We start from the raw sequence: 18,388 nt of genomic DNA, 5'->3' as shown, positions 1-18,388 counted from the left end.
AGTCGCATGTCTTCCTCTTTATATGCTAGTTGCTCGTTTAACTTTTGTCACTTAAACACTGCTCTCCAAAAAGCTCTTGTGGAGACTTGGACGGGCACATACAATAAATGTTTTTTCGAGAAATTGGATTATTAGCGGGGCGTGAGTATTAATGCAAAGCGAACGCTCCAGGAATGTTAGCTCGAATCACTTTCCGCGCCTTGGTCAAGCAACCAAGGCAACTTCATGCCGCGCGCGGAAGCCAAGCCAAGCGAATCCAATCCAATTTCTGTGGGCTCTTCTGCCACTTCAACATCGCGCGTAGGTGATGCTGACGGATCCGTGAGGAGACGGGATGCCAAGACACCGGCGGATTTTACAGCTCTTGTTCTTCACTGTGTTCTGCGTCACCGCGTCGCACGCTTTTATCGATGGTCTCTACTGCGGTAGGGAGAGCTGTTACGATGGTGAGTGACTACCCTCGTGCACCTCCGCGGACGGTCGTGTTCGCTGAGGAACCGACGACGTGGTTTCCACACGCCGTGACCTGCCGAAAGTGTAGAACGTGACATCTTACGAGGAAGACATAGCGCTTCATTGGCAACGCAGCGGGAAAGGCGCTGTCTTTACGCCTAAACTGCCGTTGCTGTGAAAGTATCTGTGAAACAAGCACATAGGCGCCGATTTCGAGTTTCGCTTGTTGCATAACATATGTGTCAAGACAGCATGTGTGGCTCCGGAGCTTGTCAGAGCTCACCGTTACTCGTTTTCGATAAGTATTCACTTGTAGCTCATGCGGGATCAATCGCGTGTCGCTGTTATCGAGCTATTTCGCCCTAAAATGACAAAACACTGGCACCGGCCAGACCTCGCTTGGACGAAACTGCATATATCACCACGTGTGAGAACGGCGCCGACACCTCACATACTTGCAAGTCCTGGCGATTTAAATGTGGACTTCACTTAGCCGGCTTTCCCTTTGAGGTCCTTTGAGAACTCGCAGCGTGTGATATGTCGACAGTGGCTAGCGAAAACACATATATTCGAGACGGCGTTGTCGTCTTGAAGTTGCGCATTATATGTCATGCCAACCTTTTCTTGTTGCACACCGGTCACTGTCTCGTCATATTTTTTTTTCTAATTTGCTGTCGTTATCGCGTTTGTGTTCACGAAAGGATTGTCCTGTGGCCTTCGCGCCGAAGAACTTGCACATGGTCGGCCCGCGGACAAAGTAAGCTTACATTTGTAGCGGTCTTTTTTTGCTGCAAATTGAAGTGCAACAGCGCATATACGAGACGGAAAGGTCTCAGCTTTGGCTTCCAGGAAAAGAACATGGCAAGTTATTTGGTTATGGATGCCCACATAACAGAACATTTAGCTGTAGCCTCTCCTTTTCAAACCTCGATCAACTTGCACACTATGTGACAAGATATAGTTCTTTTTTCCTTTGCGTAAGCATTGGAACGGCATATCAGAGGAACAAAATAAGTGTGTGCAGTTCTTCACGGAGAAACTGGAGAAGTTTCTTGTAGAACTGGTTTGTCCTTGGGCAAACACGCCATCTATATCCTGGCATCTCTGCATACTTTCTCTCGTACAGGTTATGTCCCTGGACCTTAGTTTGGCATGCGTGCTCACAAGTACGAGGACTCATTCTCTTTTCACAGTCATTTCACAATTAGCGAGTGGCAAAGGGCGTGAATGGATGTGTGTGTGAACGAGAGTGAGTGCCAGTTAACATAGGAACGAAAGTCAGTGGACATGAGTATGAACATGAGTGGCTGTCGACGAGCCTGAGTGGAGGTGAGTGAGCATTGGCACCAGTATGAACGTGATTGGTTGCCAGTAAGCATGGATAGAGGTGACTGTGAAATGCGAGTGAGTGTTTGTGAACGAGTAGGAACATGAGTGACTGAAGGCACGTAGCCGTGATTTTCTTTCGGACGGGGCCCGAGCCTCCAGTGGTCCATACAAACTGTTTTCCCTGGTATATATTATATACACACACGCACACCCATACATATATATGAACGAGGAAGGAAATAGAGGGGCTCAATTTTTGTTAATCACGACACACATGGGTGACCAGAGCAATGGTCTTTTGTAAGATATTTTTGTACTGTGTGGTGGAAAAGGATGTGTGTGGGGTTTCGAGGGAAGAGAGAGGGCGAGCAATTTGGTCAGTGGCCTCAGCCATGTCCTTGCACTCGGTAGATGTTGATTTGGAATATAGAGGCACTGTGAAGCCAAATTCACATTGTTGTGCGACTTGTTTCACTGAATCAGCTTGTATGATGACCAGCAAGCAGGCTTCAGAAGGCAGTTATGATTCATTGAACACCTTCTGTTGCATCTCTGTTGTATTTTTTTTTTCACTGTTCCCCTTGCACAGAATGATCAAAGTAATTCACTTTATTTTGTGGTTGACTACATTGATGTTACTCACAGTATTCAAAAAGTTGCTAATTGCAGGTTTGTTGAAGCCAACACCCTATTTACATATTGTTGTTGAATCAGTGCTTTTAACTTAGTTTTAGTTGTTGGGTTCATAATTTCTTGCTAATACATGGGTACCTTATCAGATGTATCAAAAGCACTCACATTTATCGCTGTGTTCTTCAAAATGCCTGTGCATGTGTTCTAGTGTTTGGCCTCCATTTCACATATAGTGAATGTTACCAGCGATGCAAATTGGTTGGTTGTACAGTCAGAACAAGCGCTCTATTTTTCACATTTGTTTTCTATGCCTAACTGGTTCTCTTTATCCTTTCAGTATTGGGCATTACAAGAGACACATCCAAGGTTAGTACACGTTTTCGTTTGCCACGGGGCTATTAGTGTCATTTTCTTCTATTTAGCGCATGTGACTAAATTGGGGGTACTGGTCTGCACTCTCTTGTAGGCCGAAATGGCAAGGGCTTATCGACAGTTGGCAAGGAAGTATCACCCTGACATGCACAAGACACAGGTAAGCTACTGCAGTTTTTTTTTTTTTTGGTCCACACTAGGTTTGGGCATCATACTCGAGGTTAGAGCACGAGAAGGCGCTGACAAGAGAAGCGTGTACATGCAGAATGTATCTCATGCCATGCGTACAGAAACAACAGCCATTCTCTGTGTATGCACTCATTTTGTGTGTGTGCTTTCATGGTGTTTATCCTTGAGCATGTTGCACTGACTTATCTGAACTGAATTTATTTGTTGCGTCATAACTGAACAGGAGAGAGTGGTCTTTAGCAGTAAGCATGGCACTGTTCTTATCACCATTGGTTTGAAACTAGTACATTTCAAACGTGATATCACATCTGGTTTGCTTTTGTTGAAAGCAAGATTATATGCTAATTTGTCCTTCTGAGGATGTCCACTAATGTGGCATACTTTAGTAACCTTGGGCACTTTTTTTTCTTCATCACTTAAACCTAGTTGTCCAAACCTAGTTGTGGCAAAATAAAACTTTATTGAATTGCCGATTTAGGCTTGTGATATAATACGAGGCTAGACCTCTGTGTTCATTGCATTATATTGCTTAACATTTATTGGTGCTATATCGGTGAGCCAACTTGCGCAGCAACAAGTAGTGATGTGTGAAAGAAAGCTGTTATGAGAATGTGAGATCTCATGAGAGATTTGTGCACCGAAGCGAACATAGATTGGTTTTCCGACATGCCTGTGTAAACTTTGTGGAAAATAAAAAGAAACAGCTTTTGCCTGTAGGTAGCTGCACTACACCACTTTTTGCATAGAGGAGCCTGCATTGGTGAATCATCTTATATGAGGCTTTATAGTTATCTTTATGTGAATGTGGTTGAATTGGGTTTTCATGTCTGAAGGACCACCAGAAGAGTTCCTGAATAGTAGGATATTTTGCTGAAGATTGTTCTTTTGAATCGTAAAAATGCTTTCACACATGCTTTCTGTTGATGAGCATCTGTTTGAGAACAGCAGGATTAATTAAATGCCCAGTACGTTGCAAAAGCTCAAACTGTAGTAAGCTTTCTGGACATGCCCATGAAGGCTCTGACCACATGGGGACCGCTGTTGGAAATGCATGTATGCAGAATACCTCATTATTCTATTCCTTTATCGAGGAACGGGCATTGTTTTAGTTCTTTGGGAGAATTGAGGCCACAGGTGACAACACACTGGAGGCTGAACAATGGAAGGAGATGACAAGCAAAGACAGACATCCAGTGGGCAAAGTAGGAGTGATTGATAGCTTTATTGCAAGAAAATTTTGGCCTGCCTGTGCATTCACTGCAACGCAGATCAAGCTTCTGAGCAGGAAACTCAGGTTTAGCTACACTTGCAGCTGACTTTGGATGTAATGTGGAAAGCAATGGGCATTTCAGCCCAATGCACAAGAGACAGCATGTCTGCTGACAGTAAATATCCTACGTAAATACTGGGGAAATTGTTCTTTTGCTTGACCTTGTCTCATTTCACTTCACTTTGCTACGTCAGACAGCATTAAGGGTATTGCATAAGAGATTACATTGGGGAGTGTTGTGGATCCGTGCCCACATTACTGCTGAATGCACTGGAGGCCACGTCATTACTCCCAGTAAATATCTTAAGGAAAGTTTGTTTTTCCTTGACGACAAGGATTCACTGTAAGCTGAAGACTCTGTTAGATGTATATAAGAACATCAGTTTGCTTTACTAGTACCTTAAATACTGCATTAAGGTACTGCATAATAGGTTACATATTGCATTGAGGAGCGATGTGGAAGCAAGTGCACATTACTGCTAAACGCACTGGATACTGTGTTGTTACTTCCCATAAACATCCTGAAAAAAGTCTGTTTTTACATAATATGTTGGAGTGTGATGTGAACATGTGACCATTCCTTTCACCCTGCCATTGTTTCATTGGTGTTTTGTTTGACCTCATGTCCTATGCTTTGCAAAGTGTAGTTGTGACAGGAAGGAATTGGACTGTTTAATTGATGTGCCTTGTACTGCATGGATCATTTAATCTCTTCTGTTTCTCTTCTCTGTGATCCAGGAGGCAAAGGCCAAGGCTGCCGAACGTTTCACACTTATAGCGACTGCTTATGAGGTGAGTGATAGTTGAGTGAATTTCACTGCGCCAAATTCAATGCACCGAAGTCGGGCGTGGTCTGCGGCAATGTTGACAAAGAGCCAGAACTTCCTACATGTACGAGACATACAACTCTTTGGACGTCTGGGAACAAGACGTTAGCTCTTTCTTGGCTGCGAACAGGCATCCAACAGGCTTTCTGAAAAGATTGCGTGGCTTCTCTTTTCATGTGGCCAAAGTCGTAAGGTCGAATTTGTGCGTCTCAAACCATACCTTTGCAGTTCCTTGCGGGATATATATAACATTGGCTAGCATAAATGTGGAATCCCACCTGTTGTGGTTGCTGACAAATTCAGTGCTGGTGAAGGTTCCCGGGTCAAACGGGTAGGAGAGGACAACTTGTGTTGCTGTCTGAGCAGACTGGGCAGTGTTTTTAGCCATGGCAGCAGAACAGACATGACGTCCGCTGCAGAGATCCAGATCTTGGTTGTGCTGAGTTTACCCCACGGCTCCATCAAATATTATGGGGAAGACAATTTACAGGGAATATATATACACCTACATACATACGCAGGAAGACTGTGTAGCTGTATAACATCAAACAGAGTGATACCACTGATTGATGACAGCATCACATCATCTGCCTCTTCTCCTCACGTCTCTTAATAGTCACACGGACTACTATGTACGTAACAATATGATTTGTCGAACTCCACTTTTTTCTTTCGATCTCAACATAAGGTTATCTAACCTCATGTGATCCGTAATTCACACTGAGGTCTTTCTCTCCAACAGGAGTATCGCGATAACAATACTATGCAGAGATCACATGTCACTTTAATCAGTCTTATCAGGACATAAAAAACACAAAATTCATTTGCTATACACATGCATGAGGTGGCCATATCATTTTAAAGTTTGGCCTGCAGAAACAGTTTTGCAAAAAGGCCTTCACTACAGAAACTAAAATAACAGTAAAGACAATATAAAGCCAACAGACTATCAAACGTTTTGGCTGTATATGGTCGGGAATAAAAAAAAATCTAGCCACACGATTCTCCTTCTCAATCATTAAAAAAAAATGCTTTGTATTAAACAAATAGAAAATACATTGACAAAGAAATATGCCCAAAATAAAGTTCGCCAGTGAAGGTTTCAAATTGTGAATGCAAACTCATCATTGCTGTGCAGCTTTCTTCATTGATTGGTGTGATATCTTACAGATTCTCAAGGATGATGAATCTCGAAAGGATTATGATGACATGCTGGATAATCCAGGTACTAAGCAGATTTTTCTAACTTCTGTATGACTGGTTTCTACTGTTTTCTTATTTTTTTGTAAATGCTTGCTTTGTGTAATGGGAAAGACTTTAATAATAATTTAGGCATTTCCTTTTTAGTGCACATTGCTTTTGTGTCCATATAAATGTGCAGCATTTATACATAGGCTGCCTGTTTATGTTTATTTTTGACATAGTTCACTTGTTATCTGCTGGTACAGTCCTCACTGGCAAGCGTACATTATCGCTTGTTTTTCCGAGTCAACTAGGATTTCTGGAATTTATTTTGTAGCTGGCTTGTTTTTCTGAGATAATGTTCTAAATTTTATTGCATGTTGTAATGTCTGAATCATCTGTGGATGCTAAATTTAGCAAAGTGGTCACTTCAAAAGTAACTTGCTTGAATTTTTATATCTATAAAATTTAGACTGTTTGCAAAAACCGCATACTGTATTTAGGTCCTTGTCATAATTAAGTTGTTTACAGTATATATTTTTTATATGAATCTTCAGCACTATTTTTTGTAACGAGCTTCGCTGGAATGTTACTATCTTTATGTCTGATTAATCTGAGTGACTATAGCATAACAGCTGTATCATGTAACAAGATTCACTGGAGCTAATAATACCTATATACTTGTGAGCTCTATGCATAACATATTCCTGAACAAAGAGGAAAATGAAAACAACGCTCAAACTTTGCCACTCTTGAACTGTGATAATTGACTGGTTGAGGGCTTTTTAATAATTTATTACCTGGTATCAGTGAGTGTGGAAGTATAGCACTGTAGCTGATGCACTTGACATAGTTGTGTCACGTACACAAAGGTGAAATAACCTTACACAACAGTATGTGGCATGGCGTGCAATGTCACACTGCAGTACTTGCAAATCACCATTTGTTTGATTGATTTCTGTAGCTTGTGAAATCTGAAACTGTTAACTGTGAAATCTGAAGTGATTCAATGGTACCTTGTGGTAATCCAATGTATGCTGCTCATATTTCAGAGGCAATATACAGGCATTATTACCGGTACTACCGCAAGCGCATGGCACCTAAGGTTGACATTCGCGTCGTCCTCGCAGTCACAATCACAGTCATCTCAGCCGTTCAGGTGCGGACCTTTTATGGTGCTTGTCACAGAGCTATGTGTGCACTTGGATGTCTTTTGTGTTTTGTTACTGAGTGCCTGTGATGAGTTTGAAAAAGCAGGTCACACTTGAAATATAGCTGTTCACAATCTTTGCAGCTTACAGGACTATTTCAAAACCCCTGAAGTGCAATGTTGAACAGAACAAGTATGTCTGCTTTGGTTTTAAACACTTTACTCACATTTAACTGATAGCCCCTATTCTCTTGTTGGAGTAGGTATAACCAGCAATCGTTTGAAATCCAAGCCAGAGGGCTCCCACACGAGCTGAATGTACAACGCGCTCCCAGAACATAATGAAGCTTGATACCACAGCAGGCACACCAGAGCCACCTCTGAGCAAATGCAGGAAGCAGGCACAAAGCAAGCCACTCGGGTTGACACGGCGGTGTGAAAAAAAAAAAAAAAAGGAAGCAAGGGGCAGTCATCTGACTCAACTTTGCCAGATCTTGAAGGCGTTTCTACAAAAAAGTCGGGTGCGGCTGCACCATGCAAGGCAATTGAAATGGGCCAATAGAGTGTAGCCGGGGCAGTTTAGATTAGCTGAATGTAAAGTGCTCTGACAGAGTGCTGTAGAATGCTCAGAAAGAACCATTCGATTGTACCACTAGGCCACCATAAATAGGCTGACAGAAATTCGGTACCATCAACAAAGAAATACTGAAAGGCAGTAAATTGTCACATTTAGTATAAAAGTGTTTTATGTTACCTGCTTAATCAGTGAGGCCACTTACTTAGCCATCAGGTGTTTGTTGAAATTTCCTGACAAAGCAAAAATATGATGTCTCCTTTTCATTACTCTAGGCATTTCTAGCAAAATTTACCGCAAAGGGTTTACCTGTATGATGATAGTGATGGTAATAGTAAATGCTTCTGCAGAGCTCATTGAAAATTTCAAAGTGCTGTTAGGCCATCTCCCAGCTCAGTGCACCTAAAGTGAGCACACTTAAGCATGTGTAGCATAGTGCCTAGCTTTCTCCAAATGTTCTCAGTTGGCGGGCAGTGTGGCGTTGTTGTTGCAATCCGGAGGTTTCTTGAAAACTGTTTTCTCATCTAGAGATGCATACACACAGGTTAGTGTCATTGTAATCTTGTTCGTGCCACTTCTAGCTGCCGTGATGTGCCCGAGATACTTTTGCTCATGTTAAAGGTATGTGATCTCAAGGGGACACTAAAGGACACATCAGGCTTAGTTGTGCTAATATGATAATTAAATGATGCTTCTGTGATAGCAAAATGGCCACAGTTACCTTGGGAGGAGGCTTTGTAAGTCTTAAAACACACAATGATGAGAGATGGGGTGGCAACACTGCTCTGTAATTTGCACACCAGCTTACTGTGATGTCACGAGTTTTGAGAATGCGTTCTCGAGTCAACTTAATTGTTTCTTGGTAAAGTAGCACTGTATTGTGTTCAAAAAAAAATTGAAGACTCAGTCTAGCAACCTTTGGAAACTGTACCTGTGCTAAACAGCAAGATACAAGAAGATACCTTGAAATCTGATATGTCACACTGACGTACCGGTACAGAGGTGTCGGCCGGAAATTCAATAAATCAGTGTCTTTGCCTTCATTTGGTCTAGTAATAATTAACATTTTTTTTCCCACCAGATGAATTAAACTCTACCACTCTAAACTGATTTAGTGTTGCTCGTTTGACATATGACAGTAAAGCGGTATGACCTCGGTATAACAATCAGGGATATAATGAATTACCAGATCATAATGAAGTGCTAAATGTAAAATATTTATCGCTGTTAATCAGCATGTAACAGATATATGGTTATAACGAATATTGGATGTAATGAAGGTGTTTTCATGCTGAATGCGACTTTGTTATAGCAGAGGTTTGACTGTATTGTGGACAAATGAAACAACACAGACAGGGAGGTAATAACTCAAAAGTGCAATTCCGCACCACTATGTAATATAGTCACCAAAGATGGTGTAGGCCCAATCTAAGTGTGCAACTTGAAATCATGCTGACATCACATGAAAGGTCGAAACTTGAAAGTCATAACGAAAAGATGGCTTCCGGTTTTCTTTTTTTTTTTTTTTCCTCTGATCAGCTTACCTTGCAGCATATATGTGTACTTAAGGTTGTGGAGGCCCTCCTCATGTAGAAATTGCACCTATCTGGATCTTAACATCCATGGGCCAACACCTATAACTGTCTGCTTGATGCTTTCATAGCTTGGTAGCTCTTGGAATCCTCTCTCAAGTAGCCCTCATTCCCTGGGCAGAGACAGAACAGGTGGTTCTGGTTAGCCCTAACTTGTTCTCATTTTATTCGTCCATGACAGTAGATGTTAAGCATCTTACTAAACCTTTGAATGCAACATGTGAAATTCCACTTGCACATATTATATTTGTTCAATATCTTAATATATGATGTTGTATACGAAAATAAATTCCTCAGTGTACAATGTTGGAGCAAAATGAAACATCTGGTGGTTAGTGATGGTAACTGGATCCAGGAAAGTGGTTCCAGTCGAGAGATGTTCTGTGAGAAAATCTTCACTGCAAGATTTGTTTAGAAATTGTATAGTCCCAACGTTTTCTATATGGTCAATTCTAGTTGAGATTTAAGAAGGTAAGTAAACCAGAACTGATGTGTTTTAGCATTGGATGAATGGTTGTTCAGACTCTTATGAAGGTCCTGACACAGCCTTCACTGAACACGTACCTTGATGCAAATTGAGGTGCCAGTAATGGTTGCTGATGGACTGTGACTTCTTTTCTTGCAGTATTATGGTGCATGGCACAGGTATCATGCTGCCATCGACCATCTCATCACAGTGCCTAAATACAGGCTCAGAGTGAGTTTCTCTCTCTCTTTTCCTTTGCAGGACTTGTTGTATAACAACTGGCCACTGAATTCTGTTTAAATCCGGTTAGCACCTTATGGAAGTTGAGGGCTAGGATTGTGTTACATATTATAGGGGTGTTTAAATATAATAAGATTTTCTAATCAAGTGCCGAATGTCTTCCTGCTTTGAAAAGTAGAACCAGAAACATGAAGAGATAGGGTGGCAATATGTCTTTGAAGCCGCATGGTGCTATTGGAAATTTATTCAGCTGGGCTACTTGTGAATGAGTGAAAAGCTACCATAGCTGCTAGTTCATTTACTGTTAGTACTTGGTGCCAGCCAACAAGCCAGTCACTGCTTGGCTTCGGATTGATGGTCAGTGAACCTGCTTTAATGCACAGGCCATCTTTCAGGACAGTCGGGCTATAACAGTCATAGTGATCACATATGTTACACTATACAAAGTGGACTCTCGTTAAATTAAAGCTCAAGGGACTAAGGGAAATAAATTTCATTATCAGGAGTTTCATTTGCTGAGAGATTTAGCTCAATGGTACACAAGGTGCACTTTTGTAAGGGGGCAGATACTTTATTGTCAATAGCAGATAATATGTGTGGCAGATCTGATTAGAAAGCTTCTTTTTACAAAGTCTGTACTTGCACATAGCCACTGACTAGAGCTAGTAGCGCAAAACGTAATTACAGAAAGAAAAGCTTGCCACCTTAGTGAAGCAACCAGCCACTCTTGAAGTCATCGGAAATGCCCAGCAAACTCGCAGCTCACCGACATTGCTGACAAAAAAAAGCCGCACCAAGCCACGATAGAGCCATACTAACTACAGCACCAAGAAACACCAGCAAAAGCTGCCTTAGTGATAAGTTTATGGAACTGGTGAGAAAACCTACAAAGGAAAAGCGCTAACAGCAATGCCTGTCGCAGTGCTACTGAAATGAGCACTCAGTTTCATTTTGTTAACTTATAGTTCTGTTTACCCAGAGTTTGAAAAAGCATTCTTCTGTTTAGCAAGGTGTCTCTTTTTTTTCAACTAAAACCAACTAATCGTAAGGGTGTTGCTCTGTCTGAATGGCGATTCCGTTTAAGTGTTTTCCCTGGAGGTTCTACTGTATTAGAATATTTGGAGAAATCATATATTAAGAAAAAAATTCTCAGCTCTCATGTACTTTGATTATAAGCAGGCTTGGTCAGTTCATATCAGAATTTAGATGGTTCACATATACTTAATTATTACATTTAGGCACAAAGTGAAAGCACTCTATCTGTCTGTCTGCATGTGTGTGAAAAGCTAAGTGGCTTTGCAATAGCCATAGCTAACTTGTGCCTAGTGTGACTACGTCATTTGCACTGTTACTCCGAAGAAACATTTATTTCATTTACTGCAGGTACAGATAAAGATGTCGGACAATTATGGACACTGAACTGCTATAGCCAGCGTAGTATATGATGAAAATGTTGCTGAACATGGCCAGTGCCACAGGATATGCAGTCAGTTGGAATTTAGTCTATTGAACCGGGGAATGTTGGTGGTACCACAGGATGGAGCAGTAAAAACTTGTTATATTATACTGGGGAGAAAAACAGTGTCAGCATTTTATAATGTGATTATCATTCTTTGGGAACTTCACCCAGCTTGTGTTTATGCCTGCCTTTCTGTCTGTCTGCCTTTCTGTCCTTGTCTAACCTCTTACTCCAACTTGGGTGACTGGGTAGTCCGTGGTCTAATGGGTAGAGCATTGGGCTGCTGTGCTGATGGAACTGGGTTCGAAAGCAACCATCGGACCAACTTGGGTTACTCAGTATATAACACCGGGTATGTGCCAATCTTCATTAAACCTCTTTCACGTCAGACAATCTTGTCTGAATATGTAATATTCATACATGCACCACACGCCGACTTTGTAGTGGTGTGGAAAGATGGTGTAGCGTGTTCAGAGGGAAGCTCCCGAGAGGAGCCAGGCTGTACTGCGTGCCTCATACATGACGCATTTCAGCAGCGGCAATACGGTTTGTTGCTACACTGCTTCAATGCTAATGGCATTGATGTCGACAGTGATCCTGGGATGGTTTCTGCCGGGATGTTTTAAACCTATAGCTTGTGCTGCTTGCTAACTTGGTATGCCGTGTTACTAGTGAATCTAATTGAGACGAAGGGGGCACAGAAAGGTGGATAGAGACCTGAAGTGATCAACAGAAGGTAAACAATGGAAACTTCAGTCTGGAGCCAACATCTTCACAAGGGGACTTAACCTCATCAGGGCCTTGACGAAGATGCACTTGTGAGAAATGTTGGTTCAAGGCTGAGGTTTCTATAGCACTCCCAATGATTTTACTAGTGTACTAGTTACCGTGCCTTGCTCTTTGTCCAGGTCATGTTACCTGGATGTACTGAACTAGCTGCCATGTACCATTTATATGTTTATCACACATAACATTCATCAGGTGCCAATTATTTCTGTCCATTGACCATTCAATTTCACCACATTTCTTGCATCTTCAGTTGTGAAAAGTGCACAACTGCAGAATGAATTAATTTTAAATTCTGCTGGGAGTTTTGTCAAGTTTACTGAATGTGGACTGCATGTGAAAATCCTCTGCAGGAATGTCAGATACCAACCATTTTATATCAAGCGTGCTTGGAAATAACTTATCCAGCCACTTGAAAAAAATTCCTGATGTAGAACTGTGAAATAGAAAGTGAGCCCGCTTTACAGGGACATACGGTATTATTCAGACTTGCAGCACAGGTACAATGAGAAGCATTTCAAGAAGTATGTGGCATGTTTTAAATATTTATATTTTCATATGTGCTTTTGCTTTTAATGCACAATTGTGCACACAGAGCCTGAAGGGGAAGTTCAATTACACAGAAGATATTTACTTATAAAAGGGTGCCATTGAGACAAAATGCCAGTTTGTCAGTGGCATGGTTACATGTCACTGGCAGTTCATGTATGTTGCCACAAGTGCATTGTTTGACTTTTTGTCAGTGACCACTTTCCCTGTATCATCTCCATTATCAAATTATCACTTTGTACAAGATGTGCTTCCTGTACAGAAAGTTTTGTTAACTTGATTGCCATTTCTATATTGAAGCACATCTAGTCAGATTGCAAGTATGATGGGAACAGTGTCTTACAATCTCGAATCTATGCAAGCATTAGCACTTGCTCTGAAATGTGTGCTTGCGCATGTATAAGTAGCAGATGGACTTGGTCAGTGGGATTACATTCAGCAGCCGACGACCGTACTCACCGCTGTTGTCATGCCAGTGTCGCTTTTTTCCCGGGGACAAGTTTTGCCAAACAAACGCTTTGATTCTCTATTCACACTTTCTCATAGTGTTTCTGCTTTTTCACTGTTACTGTAATGTGACAACATACCGAGACTGATAGATTTGCTATAATGTATATGTATTTGTATTGCGCATCTGGCTTTACCATTGCCTTCCAACTGGTTTTGCTTGTAGCAGCGTACTATCAGTGTGCATTCAAGAGTGAATGAGTCGAAAATGAACCGAATTCAGTGTCGCATTTCCAGATTCAGCTGCATTTGTAGCAGTGGCTTAATTGAGACTCCAGAAGGTTCATTTTGGACTATTCCATGCTTAGGAACCGGCTGCAAAGTGATTGCACATCCCACTTTCATGTAAATACATGGAACTGGCATTCTGATATTTTGAGTGCTTTTTTTTTTCTTAATTTATGCTGATGGTGGTACACCTTTGATCAATAGTATACAGTTCTGAAAAAAAAAAGAAAAAGGCAACTTGTACTGCGTACCTGAAACTAACATTTGCGCTGGAATGTTTGCCATTCCAAGTCAAAAGTGCAATTTTCAGTTTCAGGTTACATGCCAAGACATAGAGGAATTTTTTTTTTCTTTTTTTTTTCAGAAGCTTTTACCTGCATAGTTCTGTTCATGGGTGACAATTGGATGACCAATAGTGTAGCTGATGATCCAACTTTTTTTTATTCATCAACTTTCAAACTTGCAGGCCATGGAGATTGCCAAAAAGGAAGGGTTGTTCAACCCAAACAAGAAAAAGGACAGGAGAAGAAAAGTGAGTCCACAGTGGTGGCTGCACAAATTTTCAAGCACATCTCACTTGTGTGGGGACATTACTTTCATGGGGCTTTTTGTTCTGTGACTGTAAAGAAGCAAGCAGAGCTGTGATCGGGGCCAATTGTTCATACATGCTGTTTTGCAGAATAACTTTAAGACGGGAGATCATGCTCTGCGTGGTCTTTGTTCTGTCTCACTTTAAAGTTGTTCTGCAAGACAGTGCATTTATCCGAGAGAATGTAAGAAAGCAAAGATTGGTCAAACTATAGCTGCCTAAAGGGAACTAGAGGGAGACACTTAATCAGTTTAGACAGATAAAGTATTCTTACAAAGTTTCATTCTTGTTAATTTGATGGCAGCAGGTTGACAATTAGAAGAGAAAGTGAAGGTTAGATCACTTTCTTTTTTAAATTTCTTACCGAAACCCCAGCACTGGTATGCCAGTGCAAAGTAACAGATTTCAAAGTAGTATTGTTTCATGTTTGGGTCACTGTGGTTGAGTGACTTTAAGCTTTAAGTTTAGTCTTTGGCTCCTTTAGGCTCCAATGTTCATCTTTGCCGATAACAACTTGGCAAGCCACTAGCACACTCAAAATAAATGATGCCATGGTGAGCTGTTACGACAACCTCATGGTTTGCAATGTTGTCGCCACCCCTCTTATTTTTGCTTCTTTTATTGTTTTACCAAGTCTCCTTTCGCAGTAAGAGTGGCCGCATCTAACTTCCAGAAGGGTAATTCACTAACACAGCTTAACTTCATATTCCATTATAGTAGTATCCCTTAAAATATTTGCGGTGCCATGTATGCAAATTAGATGTTAGTGCTGCTGTTTGAGTGTCGATGATCCTTCTTATAACCAAGTAACATTGTCAGAAGCAGAAAATGTGTTCTTTGTTTGCATATCATTTGGTAAGCAAGCAAACACAGAAGGTGGCACAAAACGTAAACAACTAAAAAATGGAAAATGAGACATCCACCCAATCGTAGCAATTGCTACAAAGGAAACCCATACGGGTTCCTCGAAAGAGAAGCCTCATAGTTGAAGAAAAATTCATCCTGGTCCAGGACTCGAACCCGGGACCACCGCCTTTCTGGGCTAGCCACTCTACCATCTGAGCTAACCAGGCGGCTAGCAGATGGCAGGGCGAAGTGGAATTTATCGACAACTTGAAGCAAAGGCAAGAGAATTTATTGACTGAGGAACCCGTATGGGTTTCCTTCATAGGAATTGCTATGATTGGGTGGATGTCTTGCTTAAATGGTAAACTCAATAAATGCGACAAACAGGACGAGGGTACCAACTTTGTTTGGCCACCCATAGGAACTATGTTAACAAACTTCGGTTAAATGAAACTGGAACCGAAACTGCACCTGCCTCATCGGATTTCACGCTTTATGTGAAACAGTATTAGGTTGAAAAGAATTTAAAATAGTGACACCAAATAGCCAAGAAAGTCCACTATATCTGTCATTTGCACTGTCGTGACATCAGCGGCTGCTCTGCAGTGCTGACATTGCCTAGTTTTCTCGTTCCTTTGTGCCTTGTTATGGGCGACAGTAAAAAACGGAGAGCACATGAACAAATACCTTGTGCGAAAGAAGCTGTGATACTTCAAGTGGAGTGCAATAGCCTTTTTTTTTTTTTCACTGCAGTGAAATTAAAACACTCGACCCTTTTGAAGTAGTACAATTTTTCGTAATTTTTGTGTCCTTCGCATAACTGGAACTTCTGATAAAGGGAACTCTATTTTCTGTCCCTTCAAGTTACATTTCGGTGGAGTATACCGTATACTATTCATCATTCCCATCATAGCTAAATGGTCGTAGCCTGAGTTCCCTTTAGTAAGTTTAGTTGGAAACTATGCTCCTAAGGGCCTCCAAATTATTTGCTCATTGTCAAGTGCATTGATGCCACGACTCGTAGGAGGAGATAAAGGAGGAGGAGGAGAACACGCTCAAGCGCATCCTGGAGGAGCAGGTGGACATCCGGGGCGGCTACAGCAAGCCGACGGTTCGGCACGTGCTCTGGGTCCAGCTGGTGCTGCTACCCTACACGCTGGCCAGCTACCTCTGGTGGCAGGCCCGCTGGCTGGTCAAGTTCAACCTGCGAGGCGAGGAGCTGGGCCAGCCCGAGAAGGAGTACCTCATCCGACGCCAGATGGCGCTCTCCCAATCTCAGTGGGATGCCCTCGAGGAGCGCGACCGGCAGGGCTTCTTCCGCGACGAGCTGTGGATCTCCGAGAACTTCAAGGTGCCACACATCTTGCCTTTTTTTCCCCCCACTTCGTGCGTGCACATGGTGCATCCGTTTGAAAAGGAACACCTAGTTTGCTTTCTAGGTCGCCATATTTAATGTCCTTGTTTCCATGTATGGAGTTACCGTACATTGAGAATCAGCTTCGAACTTTGTATTTACCCTATCTTAATGTGCATCCTGTTTTTATGGATTCAAAGTAACAGAATTAGGTGCAATAAATCTAATGTACACCCAATTTATAGCAAAATAATGTAGCATGTCCCACAGTTGGAAAAGGATGAAGCCTGCACAATGCACCTTCACAAAATTTAAGTTTATTCATACTTGGCTATGATAATCTTCAGACTCAAACTGCTCTTTATTGCTGTCTACAGACCTCAGCATGTTCTTTCAGGTGCAGTCCATTGTGTTTTATATTCCTGATTTATTGAACCACTCGTCAACATTCATGAATGGAATGGTGATTCCATGCCTCAACTAATCGCTTCGCCGCTTTATCTTGCAGTGCATGCAAGTTTTTACAGTGCTGAAAACATGTGATGGGGCTTTGTTGCCAGTAGCCTTGCACATAAAATAACAAATGAGCTTTCATTATTGATACAGTGTCTTGTCATCATCAGCCTATGCAAAATCTTATTCTGTCGCCATGTCATGATGACAATGGTGATGATGCTGATTGGCGCTTATGATATGCTGTCATCAGTGCTGTCCAATACTGCAATGCGGTTTCGTATGCAGTTGTAATATATAGGTACTTTTTGGGCCCATTTTCTTGGGGAGAAAAAGGAAAAAAAAAGGGACAGTGCGCATTAGAATTGAGTAAACACAGTAACTTGCCATAACCAGGGTTCTTATCGTATGCACCTCTTGATTGTATTATGTGGCACTGCAAAATGCATAGTTCGGCAATATGCGCTGTTACTCACTAATATTTATGCAGGCTATATACTCACTTGCATTCGTACTCATGCCCATTCACACACACCATCACTCAGTCGCGTTCTTGATCACTTACATTTAAACTCACCTATAGCCATTTACGTCCACTCAAAATCACTGTCACTGTCACTCGTCCGTTGACATGTCAACTGGCACTCACTTCTATTCTAAATCGTGTTCAATCAAATTTGCTTCCACTCACCCCAATCATACCTCTGTCTACTCACACCCTTCATCACTCAATAATGCTGTAACGCTCTCACTCTTACGCCTGTGACATGAGTGTGGAGTGAGTGTGAGTCAGTGTACTCGTGAGTGAGTCTGCCAACCTTTGCGCAAATGACACTATGCCATCTTCCATGTGGTTTCTTCCAGGTGTGGAAGCAAAAGCAAGAGGACGAGATGAAGGCCAAGCTTGCAGAAAGCGCCCGGTACAAAAGTTACCGGCGGTACATGAAGAACCACGGCCCTGGGCAGATCACTTTCGAGGACTGAGCCCGGATCTGGGCAATAAATTATTTTTACGTTTTTCTCGGGCTGCCCTTTCCTGTGAGTAGCACTGCAATGAGTGTAAAACGTGACTAACCCACTGTCGGTGTTACTGGTCTGTCCTCTGTTCCATTATAACTCGGTGGTATCAGGCATCTGATTGGTTGGTATGGTTATGAAAAATTAATTTTTTGCTTTAGTTTTTATGTCTCTCAGTTACAGCTTGCAAGTCAAACTTGTTAGGGAGCTATTTGTGTACCTGTCTTCTGTAAAGCACCATGCATTGTTTCTTTTTTCATTTATATATTTTAGTATACCGTAAGCCTTGTACAGGGCCAAGATAGGAGTGAGTATAATAACGT

The 18,388-nt window shown here is 41.8% G+C and overlaps 1 protein-coding gene across 1 annotated transcript; it reads left to right on the top strand.

Annotated features, from left to right (window-relative positions):
* The first annotated feature begins 252 nt into the window (after positions 1–252).
* Positions 253–18,068, top strand: LOC135912745 (dnaJ homolog subfamily C member 25 homolog). Its single transcript, XM_065445277.2, has 10 exons — positions 253–446; positions 2,753–2,781; positions 2,882–2,947; positions 4,985–5,038; positions 6,244–6,298; positions 7,308–7,414; positions 10,197–10,268; positions 14,273–14,338; positions 16,266–16,592; positions 17,913–18,068. The coding sequence occupies exons 1-10, from the start codon at positions 335–337 to the stop codon at positions 18,030–18,032; spliced, it is 1,008 nt and encodes a 335-aa protein (XP_065301349.1). The 5' UTR covers positions 253–334; the 3' UTR covers positions 18,033–18,068.
* Positions 18,069–18,388: the final 320 nt, after the last annotated feature.

The sequence above is a fragment of the Dermacentor albipictus genome, chromosome 9 (assembly GCF_038994185.2).
Source record: "Dermacentor albipictus isolate Rhodes 1998 colony chromosome 9, USDA_Dalb.pri_finalv2, whole genome shotgun sequence".
Classification (NCBI taxonomy): domain Eukaryota; kingdom Metazoa; phylum Arthropoda; class Arachnida; order Ixodida; family Ixodidae; genus Dermacentor; species Dermacentor albipictus.
This window is presented reverse-complemented; position numbering and strand designations above follow the sequence as displayed.

Bases quoted from the DNA above. Each gene is read 5' to 3' on its own strand.
- LOC135912745 (XM_065445277.2), top strand. From the start codon at position 335: ATGCCAAGACACCGGCGGATTTTACAGCTCTTGTTCTTCACTGTGTTC. The intron at 10,269-14,272 runs GTGAGTTTCTCT...TCAAACTTGCAG, and splicing joins TGCCTAAATACAGGCTCAGA to GCCATGGAGATTGCCAAAAA. The intron at 16,593-17,912 runs GTGCCACACATC...GGTTTCTTCCAG, and splicing joins GGATCTCCGAGAACTTCAAG to GTGTGGAAGCAAAAGCAAGA.